Source organism: Poromitra crassiceps, assembly GCF_964638095.1.
Source record: "Poromitra crassiceps genome assembly, chromosome: 6".
NCBI lineage: Eukaryota > Metazoa > Chordata > Actinopteri > Beryciformes > Melamphaidae > Poromitra > Poromitra crassiceps.
The window spans coordinates 50224879-50236458 of NC_139627.1; the positions used below are offsets into that span (position 1 = coordinate 50224879).

The 11580-nt window shown below is 42.5% G+C and overlaps 1 protein-coding gene across 2 annotated transcripts in view; it reads left to right on the forward strand.

The window, feature by feature from the left end:
• LOC310778465 (glycerol kinase-like) overlaps positions 1-11478 on the forward strand; it is a 36902-nt gene extending 25424 nt beyond the window's left edge. The window contains exons 14-20 of one of the 2 annotated variants that reach the window (XM_083638900.1): positions 989-1085; positions 1938-2022; positions 4743-4863; positions 6070-6213; positions 6911-6997; positions 7872-7946; positions 10159-11478. In XM_083638900.1, coding sequence (XP_083495026.1) covers positions 989-1085; positions 1938-2022; positions 4743-4863; positions 6070-6213; positions 6911-6997; positions 7872-7945 — 608 coding nt within the window. In that variant the 3' untranslated portion in view covers position 7946; positions 10159-11478. The remainder of the gene's footprint in view (positions 1-988; positions 1086-1937; positions 2023-4742; positions 4864-6069; positions 6214-6910; positions 6998-7871; positions 7947-10158) is intronic. The other variant, XM_083638901.1, reaches the window with a different exon arrangement.
• The last annotated feature ends 102 nt before the right edge of the window (positions 11479-11580 follow it).

The window sequence follows — 11580 nt, forward strand, 5'->3', positions numbered from 1 at the left end:
GTTGGGCGGGTGTACTTGCCTCAATAGACAACTCCTTCAGCCAATCAGCGTTGGATCCAGTCAAACCCAAATCCACTCGGGAGAACGGCGAAAACACATTTTCCGCCCAGAAACTCTGCTGTCGCAATAACTGCACTTTATGGCTGTTTAAACTCGTTCCTGATTGGCCGGTTATGATGTCAACTATGAGGCGGGTCGCTGATTGGCTAGTGCCCTTTGCAGTTTGTGCAAACACCCTTCCAAGACGGTCTGGTAGAACGAAATGAAATGTGAGTTCACATGACCGGCTGGTTTACCAGGCTAGCCCACTTATTCATCCAAATAATACAGTCCAATTCTACTACTACTAATAATAAATATGGGATTTATATAGTACTGTCCTAAAAATGCTCTTCCTTAAGAGAGGTGAGGATTCAAATTGTGTTGTTATCCCAGCCTGACCCTTTGTTCATCACACTTTTTATGCGTTTTGTTCAGATAATATTCCATGGTGAGTTTTACTTCCATATCTATAATCACAGGGCTCTGTTCAAACGTTTCAGCATATCTAAATGTAAGGCATTGAAAAGCATTGAAAGTCTTAAATAGTTATGACATCACCACCACCAGTGACGGGGGTCTTTGTGCTGCATGCCCACTCTTATGGCCCATTTCCACCGCTGGTATTAGCCCCGCCCAGCTCGTCTCGCTTTTTTGTCTCATTCCACCCATCAAAAACCTGGACAGCCCGGGTTGCCCTGCTAAAAGTGTCCTTGAGCAAGGCACTGCTGGGTGAGGTGAAGTCGCCCCACAGCCTACAGTCTCCTTTTTTTTTTTTTGGAAGGCCAAAAAATATGGTATCGCATCATCTCATTTTTTAAATGTTCTTCAAATGCAAACCGGACTGATTCGACTCCATGGGTTTTTGATGTGTAATTCAGAAAAATGAAATACTGCTTATTTAAATAACTACATTTATATATTGTTTTCATCCTCTCTCTCATTTCAGAGAAACTGGCAGCTGCAGCAGGAACGTCTTACGGCTGTTACTTTGTGCCGGCCTTCTCTGGACTGTACGCCCCCTACTGGGAGCCCAGTGCAAGAGGGTGAGACAGTCCACTGTTAAAGCACTGGATACCCTGAAAGTAGAGGCTGGGGATGCAATGGCATGCTCTGCTCCAAACATGTCTGGGGAGGGAGCGGTCATATTTGATTTAGAGTCGAGGAGAAAATTAGAAGAAGAAGAAGTAGGGGGTGCTGTAAGGGATGGAATCTCGGCAGCGTCGAAGAAGATTTTGTTTTTTGGACTTTTATCCATATTTAGAAGAATATTTAATTTTAAATTAACATTAGGATTATACTGTTGTGATGTCATTATTCAGTATCTTCTCCTTTTCTATTATTAGTATTAGTATTAGTATTAAATACTGAGTATCTCATGAAAAACTATTAATATTGCATCTTTTGTGTTTAGCTCCGTCTCACAGCATTGTAACATTGTAGTGCAGCAAGAAAGGAAAACTACTGTAAACATTTGAACCATATTTCTTGTTTAGAACCTATAGCTAGCAACATCGCCATCTCCTGAAAAACATTAATATTGCACCCTTCTTGTGGCTACATCACAGCATCTACTGAAAAACATTTATAGTGGATCTGACTTGTTTAGTTCACTTTAGATTCAATCACATCTGAAAAACAACCAGTCGAGTTGCCTTTTAATAGCCTCATAAGTAAATGAGGTTTAATTGTTAAAAAAAATAATAATAATTGGCAACTGAAATGTGCCCGGGCCCTTGCGGCCCGGGCGGTTCCGCGACCTATGTATATGGTTCCTCTCTGGACTTTGTGAATGGTGTATATATGGTTCCTCTCTGGACTTTGTGAATGGTGTATATATGGTTCCTCTCTGGACTTGAAACTGTTCATATCTGATCTGTTTCTTCCGTGTTTTCTAGCATCATCTGTGGGCTCACTCAGTTCACCAACAGGAACCACCTGTCTTTCGCTGCCCTGGAAGCCGTCTGCTTCCAGACCAGAGAGGTGAGCGACCTCTCACATCTACTTCTTCACAGTACTGTTGGTTTGTGCTGTGAGGGTGCAGGTGAGGTGTTTGTGCTGTGAGGCTGCAGTCAAGGAGTTGATTCAGAAAAGCTCAAGCGACAAGCAAATAATATATATATATATTATTGTGCAAAAACACAATATGTATATTGTGTTTTTGCTTGCATGGACATGATATTCTGGGTAATATTGGGGCAGCAGGGTGGCGTAGTGAGTCCTACCAGCCAAAATAATATAGATTTTTCATAAAAATGTCGCTACTCTATTTTCAGTGCTATTTTGTGCACAGAATTAGATGCTTTATTCACCTTATGTTGCCCCGTCCACTTTTTCTCTTTCGTGTCAGACGCAATTGTATTTGTTCTTCCGGTTCAGCGTTAGCCGGCCGGTTGCATTGTAAACATCAATCAACTATAAACTGCCAATGAAGTTTGGCAACATTCAGCAGCTACACTGCGGCGAGTGTGGCCAACTTCAGTTACATGTTCATAGCGTTACTGCTGCGAGGAGCCGATGGTCAGCATAACGTTTGTTACAAAAGCACGTCGACAGTGTTTTCTCACTGCCAGTAGGGGTTGATGGATACTAGCTAGTCCGGCCGGTCACAGCCGGCGCTCCTCACTGCTCGTTAAAAATGTCCAAATAGGCGTTATTCTGATAAACCGGTCACATATTTGGAATATACGTTACGTCCAGAAAAAATATTAAAACGTGATAACAGTTTGGGTTTTCTTTTTTGCTTGAAAAGAGTCTAAAAATGATAAAGGTAGGTGTCATCTAGTTCTGGGTCTAAAACGGAATAACGATGACAAAATGACGTTATGCAGAAGCGTCCTGATATGGGCAAATGATAAGGTGAATAATTAATCATGGCTGAATCAAAGACTATAACTGTATATAAATTCAAACCGTCTCGGGTGACCCTTCCTGTTTTATCTTCCAAAGACAAATTTTACCTGCATTTAGTGCCTGCTGGGTATTAATGTCAGACCCTGGATGTGTGTAACTAACAGTGTTGGGCAAGTTACTTTACATTAGTAACTTAGTTACAGTTACTAGTTACTGCTCTGAAAAGTAACTCAGTTACTTTAAGTTACTCGTTACTTTGCAGGTAACTAGTTACTAGGAAAGTAACTTTTGAGTTACTTTTTTTTTTAACTCAATTCTCTTATTAATGCACACACATTATTTTGGGGTTGCTGTAGCACAGTGTGGGACAAGACAACTGTCAAATTTGAGCATTGTACCCATTATCACTACGACGAAAAGTAGTGGAACAAGAAAACACAACATTTTAGGCATTGAGGCATATTTATTATTGCCTTCAAAAAGTAGCCAGTACACTTTTGGCAGTGTATAATTAACAACTGTATCAGTAGTCTATAATATCCTGGCTGAACAACATAAACACCGTGGTTACCGTTTGTAAAAGCGGAGTGCACGCCTAAACCTAACCTCCCCCAGACCCTAACCCAAAACCATGAGGTGTCGGACTCGTGAGGTATCGGACTCGTGAGGTATCGGACTAGGGGGCAGTCCCCAGCAGCAGAGCCCAGCGCTGCCTGCAGATAGGGACAGAGCAGAGCCTCAAAGCAGCCGCTCGTCGCGGCTGCCTTTAATAGCAGTTCATCTCCAAAAGGCAGGAGACTTGCAGGCATTTTTCTTCCCATTTCATGACAACGCGAAACACACCGTGAACACCCTCCAACGCGAGGGGAATCTGTAAGTGAGAGACGAGTGCTGTGCTTGCCTGGGTGCAGCAGGGCACTGGTGACAGACAGCCTGAGAGAAGCGAGGAGGAGAGGGCTCCATGCTGCTGACTCGCCGAGCGGTGTGAAGTGAACACCGCTTACCGTACACAACACAGCTCACGCAAAATGACCCGTTTCACTATCAGAATTTGGTCTAGTAACATTAGAAAGTATAGAAGTGCCGCACGATTAGCCTATTTCCTCATCAGACCGCCGTCAGACTCGCATTTTCCTCTCTAGCCTCGCTGCTGTAGGTCCCGCACAGAATCGTGAAGTAACGAGTAACGAGCATGTTTAAACCGCAATAATTGTAAGTACGTTACGTTACTGATGAAGTAATTCGTTACAGTACTCGTTACCGCAAAAAGTAACTTAGTTACTGTAACGCGTTACTTAATAACGCGTTAGTCCCAACACTGGTAACTAATACAAACTGATATTGCTTTTCTAACTGAGCTGTCACGTAGTTGCTTTTCTAACTTACCTGTCACATTGTTGCTTTTCTAACTGAGCTGTCACGTAGTTGCTTTTCTAACTGACCTGTCACGTTGTTGCTTTTCTAACTGACCTGTCACGTTGTTGCTTTTCTAACTGACCTGTCACGTTGTTGCTTTTCTAACTGACCTGTCACGTTGTTGCTTTTCTAACTGACCTGTCACGTAGTTGCTTTTCTAACTGACCTGTCACGTTGTTGCTTTTCTAACTGACCTGTCACGTTGTTGCTTTTCTAACTGACCTGTCACGTTGTTGCTTTTCTAACTGACCTGTTACGTTGTTGCTTTTCTAACTGATCTGTCACGTTGCTTTTCTAACTGATCTGTCACGTTGTTGCTTTTCTAACTGACCTGTCACGTTGTTGCTTTTCTAACTGATCTGTCACGTTGTTGCTTTTCTAACTGATCTGTCACGTAGTTGCTTTTCTAACTGACCTGTCACGTTGTGTCTCAGATCCTTGATGCCATGAACCTGGACACCGGCATTCCCCTGAGGCAGCTGCAGGTGGATGGAGGCATGACCTCCAACAGGCTGCTGATGCAGCTGCAGGCCGACATACTCTGCATGCCCGTGGGTGAGAGGACACACGCACACGCACACGCACACACACACACACACAGACACACACACGCGCGCACGCACACACACACAGACAGACACACACACACACACACAGAGACAGGCGCGCACACACAGACAGACACACACACACACACACACACACACACACACACAGAGACAGGCACGCACACACACACACACACACGCACATGCACGCACACGCACGCACACACACACACACACACACACACTTTGTATATTTAACCAGGTCTGGCTAAGAAGGCAGCAGCACATGGTCCCCAGACAGAAAGTGTAATAGCGGTCTATTCCCAACACGAGGGTCACAGGTTCGAGCCCCCGTGTTACCTCCGGCTTGGTCGGGGGTCCATAGAGACTAGGGGTGTCAAAAATAATCGATTATAAGATGCATCGCGATGCGGATGTGCACGATTCTGCATCGATTCACAAATGTCAAAAATCGATTATTTAAAAAATATATATATAATCAAATAAAATATAATGGAAGTACATGCAGTTGTTTATTTTAATTATGGATCATAATACAATGCAATTTAAAAGCTCGGTGCATCAAGACCTTAAATTATGTTGATGAAGAAACCTTGGCGAAACGATGGCGTCAAATTGTCATTTGATGGAGTCTGAACAACACTCGACACACAACTCTCTGACTCAGGTTAAACAACCACATGAACCTTCACTCTGATGTACATTCGAGTCAACTGGGGCAAAGTACACGTTTGTTTATACGTACGTAACTGTCAGGGACACGAACACGTCAGTCGCCTGCTATCCAATTCCAACAAGCGGCGTTCATTCATGTTTGTTTTGTGTGTGTGTGTGTGTGTGCGCGTGCGCATGTGTGAGAGTTGCGGGGCAGGAAACTCCAGCTTCTCATTCCAGCTGCTGCCTTCACGAGCTTTCCAGCTATTATTAGAGCGCAAAAGACGAACGTTGTCTCACCTGCTAAAATGGATAATCAATGAGATGTAGGGAATTAAATGAAGTAAAATTCCCAACGGTTTGGCTGGTGTTGTTTTCCCTTCCGGTCAGATGCCTTTCACATAAAACCAGTCCTGTGCATTTCTTTAATAATGGACATAATTAAATTGCCATGCTACTCTTTTTTTGAATGATACAAATTGAAAGTAAATTGAGAGGAAGAAGAATTGCTCCTAATTGTGTCCGTCTGTGAGTCCAGTGCGGCCGTCCATGTCGGAGACCACTGCCCTGGGTGCAGCCATGGCAGCGGGGGCAGCAGAGGGGGTGGAGGTGTGGAGCCTGACCGCCGGGCAGCTCCCAGACCTCACCACAGAGACCTACCAGCCCCAGATTAACAGCGACGGTAGGAGAGCAAGACCAGGCAGACATGTCTGAATGGACTTTCAACTAATAGAACTTGATTGATTCTTAAATAGGTCTCCAATGTCAATATTACTTGAAAGATATCATTTAAATATTCAAGCAACTGTGTTGGTCAGGTCAGAAGGCAACAGTGACTTCAGGTTTAGATGCTGCCATCTAGTGGAAATACTGTCATTGCACCGGCTCTTTCTGAAATTAACCAAACGGGATGAGGGAAAATTCTCAAAAAATTTATCTTTTAAAGTCATAATTTCAAAAAACAAGTGTTTTACTTTCACCATTTAATTTACAGCTTTCTATTCAGTCGTTTCTATTGTAGTAAGTCGAGTATACAGACATGTGACTTCACCAAAGCAAGGATGTATAGGATAAGGATAAGCCCACCTAAAGCCAGTTTACCTTTTTAATCGCAGAACAGTTTACCAACCTTTTTTAGGCAGATTTTAAGTCTTAATCATGTGAAATTCTTAGTACATCATATACCGGCAATATCAAACGGATGATTTAAGGAGATAAAGCACACATTCATACTTTTCTGTAAAATAGAATTGATTTGTGTCGATATTAGAGGTTGTCTTTCCAGTCCTGATGATCAGCAGCTGTGAGGCCGTTTAACAATGTTTAGTTTTCCCACCACCACTGGAACAAACCGTCACGTCTGTCTTCGCCCCAAACAGAGAGCGAGTTCCGCTTTGCTCGGTGGAAGAAAGCCGTCCAGAAAGCCATGAACTGGGAGACGACGGAGCCCTGCTGCAACGGCAACGGTAACGCAGCCGCAGTATTATCGTCTTTTTCACGAAACACAAATGGCAACGATCGAAGAAGTAGTTCCAGCAGTTATATTATGCACAACTCTGCAGGTTATAGAGAGGTCCAGTAACGAGTCCGGAAATCATCGATGCTAACGCCCCTGGTTCCAAACAGTTTTCGCCTATGGGAGTTTTGAATGGGTTTTTGGCGCGATGCTTCTAATAATCTCTCTGGGCAACGCTGGCTTAATCAAATGCGAACCAGTGTTTAGTAACATCATCTTCACACATGAAGACCACTTTTATGAGTTTTGAAGCTTTTACATGCCGTTAAACGGGCGGCTAGCTAGCAAACGGCTAAATGAGACTACACTGCTGAGTCGATGTGGATATATACGTCAATAACGTCACCACTTCAAAGGGCGAACACGGAAATTCTCTTTCCCTCACCTGGTTCAGCCCCGTTCAGCCTGAGGTAATCAGTGCACACATCAACAACAGTCCAGGTTGAGTGCTGACGTGACGTGAAGCCTATGCGACAGTGTGTAGTTCAGGATTAGCTTAGCTCGAGCATTTTACTTCTAGGGCTCGCATTTACGCTACAAAACTCATGAAAGTGGTCCTCATGTGTGCTGAACCTTGGTTCGCGTTTGATTAAACTTGCGTTGCCCACAGACATTATTTGAAGCATATCGCCAAAAACCCATTCAAAAATCCCATAGACAGAAACAGTGTAGAACCAGGAAGTTCGGGACTTCCGCATTCAGCCTACAAAAATACGTCATCCCTGGACCTCTCTATTGGGTCATTATTTCTGGACTGGTTCCATGAACAGAAGCTAGACTGTGAGCGTGATGCGTCTGGATGCTCTCTCCTCACTGACAAACAGGTTTAGGGAAGAAGATGAACGGCGCTCCCTGGGCGGTACCCACCACCCCTCCCCCCACCAGAGTGGACCCCTAAGGTCCGACATACAGTACTGCTGCTGCATGCTCCTGTGTGGATAAAGAATACATCCGTCATGCTAACTTCACTGCGTGTGGGCAATCTGGGAACCCAGATTCTATTTTGATTTGAAAAATAGACTCTGGGACAGCCCTACCGTTTTTCCCAGCTTCCTGTACTAGCGCGCCTCTCCTGCCACCGTCACTTCCTCTTCCGCGTCCGTGCTCCACTGTTTACAGTCTAAATAGCAACTTGCACACTTGCGCCGCGACTTTCCAGTAATTTTCCACTGTTGTTGTGAGACGAGTTGACGTCTTCTATGCAGGGTGTTTATGCGTTAGCGTTATTAGCGAATAGCCGAAATGGACGCGGAAAAGGAAGTGACGGTGGCTTTTCCGTCACTTCCGATTTCCTTTTCCTGCTTCGGCGATTTACTAATAACGTGAACGCATAAACACACTGCATAGAAGACGTCAACTCATCTTACAACAACAGTGGAAAATTACTGTAAAGTCGCGGCGCAAGTTGCTATTTAGACTGTAAACAGTGGAGCACGGACGCGGAAAAGGAAGTGACGGTGGCAGGAGAGGCGCGCTGTACAGGAAGCTGGGAAAAACGGTAGGGCTGTCCCAGAGTCTATTTTTTTTCCAAATAAAAATCGACTCTGGGTTCCCAGATTGCTGTGTTGGTGGCACGGTCTCATACATATGCATCACTGACATGGTGTGTTGAAGGGTTCGACCATAGATATTATATTACTATAGATGGGTCACCGCAGGCTCCGCCAATTCTAACAAATGGTAGCAAGTCTCCTAAATGGGCGTGGTCAACCATTGACTCAGACCTGCCGAAAGTCGGGCCGTCTTGCTTGAATCCCATCGTCTTTGGTTCGACTCATACGGGTGAACTCAAGTTCAATTGAATACCTTTTATAAATTTGACGACTTTAAGGTACCTCGCCAATTCAATGGGGGAACTCTGCAATACATTAGGCCTATTTATGATTTCATTCACACAAAAAGAACAAGTAAATGAATGAAATGTACAAATAAGTTGTTTCTGTTGCTGCGATCAGGGCGGAACCCGCATCATATCAGTGATGGATGAAATGATCATCTAATATCCAGTATTTTAATAAATGTCACCCTGATATAGGGTTACGGTCCACGCTTAACATATATAGGGATATAGGGTTGATATAGGGTTACGGTCCACGCCTAACATATATAGGGATATAGGGTTACGGTCCACGCCTAACATATATAGGGATATAGGGTTGATATAGGGTTACGGTCCACGCCTAACATATATAGGGATATAGGGTTGATATAGGGTTACGGTCCACGCCTAACATATATAGCGATATAGGGTTACGGTCCATGCCTAACATATCGTGCATGTGTGTTTACTAGGGATGGGCATCGAATTTCGAATTTTCGAATAATCGTTGTTATTATCAAGGTCGACTTTTATTATTGAAATTCGAAATTCGAAAAAAAAAAAAAAAGTTTTTTTTTTTTTTTTTTTTTTTTGAGTGAAATGTTGCATTGTCTCCCCTGATTCTAAGTATAGTCAAATCGCTTGGTTTGAGCAAGTAAAACAATTTTTATAAGCATTTTAAGCAAGGTTTATGGAAAAATGAATGGCGGATGAAATCCCATGAAGAGGGAGAGGGGGTGACTTTGGCACCCCTTTGGCACTCAGACCTGAGCCTACTAAATATTTAATGAACCACTCATGATTGTCAAAACTGTTTTTTATTTTCGAAAATGTCAATGTCATGTAACATGTTCTTTACTTCAGTGGTGCAATGCTTGTTTGAGCTAAAAATCCACAGCAGAAGCTTTTTATATTAATTAATAAAGCCGTAGACTTAGAATCAGGGGAGACAATGCAACATTTCACTCACAAAAAAAAAAAAAAAAATTTTTTTTTTTTTTTTTTACATTTTTTTTTTTTTTTTTCGAATTTCGAATTAAATTCGAATTTGGCCAGCGAATTTCGAATAGTGTTTTTGCTAGAAATGCCCATCCCTAGTGTTTACCTGCGTATACATCCCTAATTCGCACCGTTTTTTCTGTCTTCCTCTGCAGAAAATGGTTAATATTTGTGCTTGCTCGCATTTTTCAAACCTCAAACTAACCACTTAGCTTAGCCTCTCCTCCACTCTGCATCCATCTTCGTACTCTGTTCTCGCCTAACCTCGTCTCTCTCTTTTTTCCACCTCACAGATCACGAGCAATAACAACCTGCGCTACAAGATCACCATGGAAACATGGAGGATTACTATTGGACGAGACGAGAGGAGCAAACGTGCTTAAAGTGAATACGCAACCCGAAGGTTTGGTCGCAAAGAAATTAAAAGTGAAGCTCACTGGAAGCAGCATTGCACATCTGTGACATGGCTATGGACGGTTTATTATTATGTGTATATATTGTGTATTCATGGACAATACCTAAAGTGCCAACTGAGATGAGAGTAAAACACGACCTGTGAATTTTTGGAACACTTCTTACTTTTTGGGAAAGGGAAAAATGGCCTTGAAAAGTGAATTGGCCATTTTCTGTTCCTGTCTGTTGTCCACATCATGCAGTGTTTCAAAGGGAAAATCCGGTTAATATGTGCTTGATCACTGTAGCAAAAGGGGACACCGTCCTGTTTTTTGACATTTCTTCCATACATATCGTTTGTTTGCATTTGTTTTTCCAAACCGTATTGCGTACTAGAGCCGACCTCAATACTGAACAGATGTTGAAGGACTAAAGGAGTTCTTGACAATGATTGCCACTTGTTTTTTTCTCTCAAGTAAAATGTGCAAAATTAACTTGTATTATGTTGCATAGGAGATAAAAAGAATCGGCATCTCGAAAACGTTTTTTTTCCTTTTCCCAATTGCAAATTGAAACCCTGTAATGGCAAACCCATACACCGCAGGCTCTTAACAGCACTTTATAATTTATCTTGTGTGTGTGGGGAATATGATATGGGGACCATGCACCTGTTTTTGATAAAGATGAATGATGTTATTAAGAAGGGATTTTAACTCATTATTTAACTCATTAATTAAGTCTGTGCAGAGAAGATAGTGAAGAGTCAAGCAGTGAAACTGTCAACTCTGTGACACTTGTGCAAACCTGTGGAGAGGCAATCAAGATGGGAAACATTTTGAATCAGTTATCCTGTTCATATACCAGTCTGTTTTAAGTGAGATCCGAGCCATCACACGTCGTCCACTGATGCAAATCTTAACCATCACTTTAATGCATTACAGCATTAAAGATTACGTAAGTTAGATTTTCACCAGACTATGCTCCTGTTTAAAAAAATGATAGTTCAGTTATTCTACCCTGTGGGGCTTGTAATATCTTTCAGTGTAACGACTTGAAGCGGTGTTTAACTTTGTAATCTTATGTACATAATATCCCAAATTCGTATGTTTATTATGCCTGCTAAATGGTTTTTCTCTGTAATTAACTAAACTATTTGATTTGTTTCAAAATGCGTGCAAGAGCCCTTCAACTCTGCAGGAATGTACAAATATTGTAATAAACTGAAGGAAACTTGATGGCTACCAACAATGTGTTACATGGTTCACTCTTAATGTGTTAGCTGGAACTCTCACATTAGTACATAAACATTATGACCCATTGTT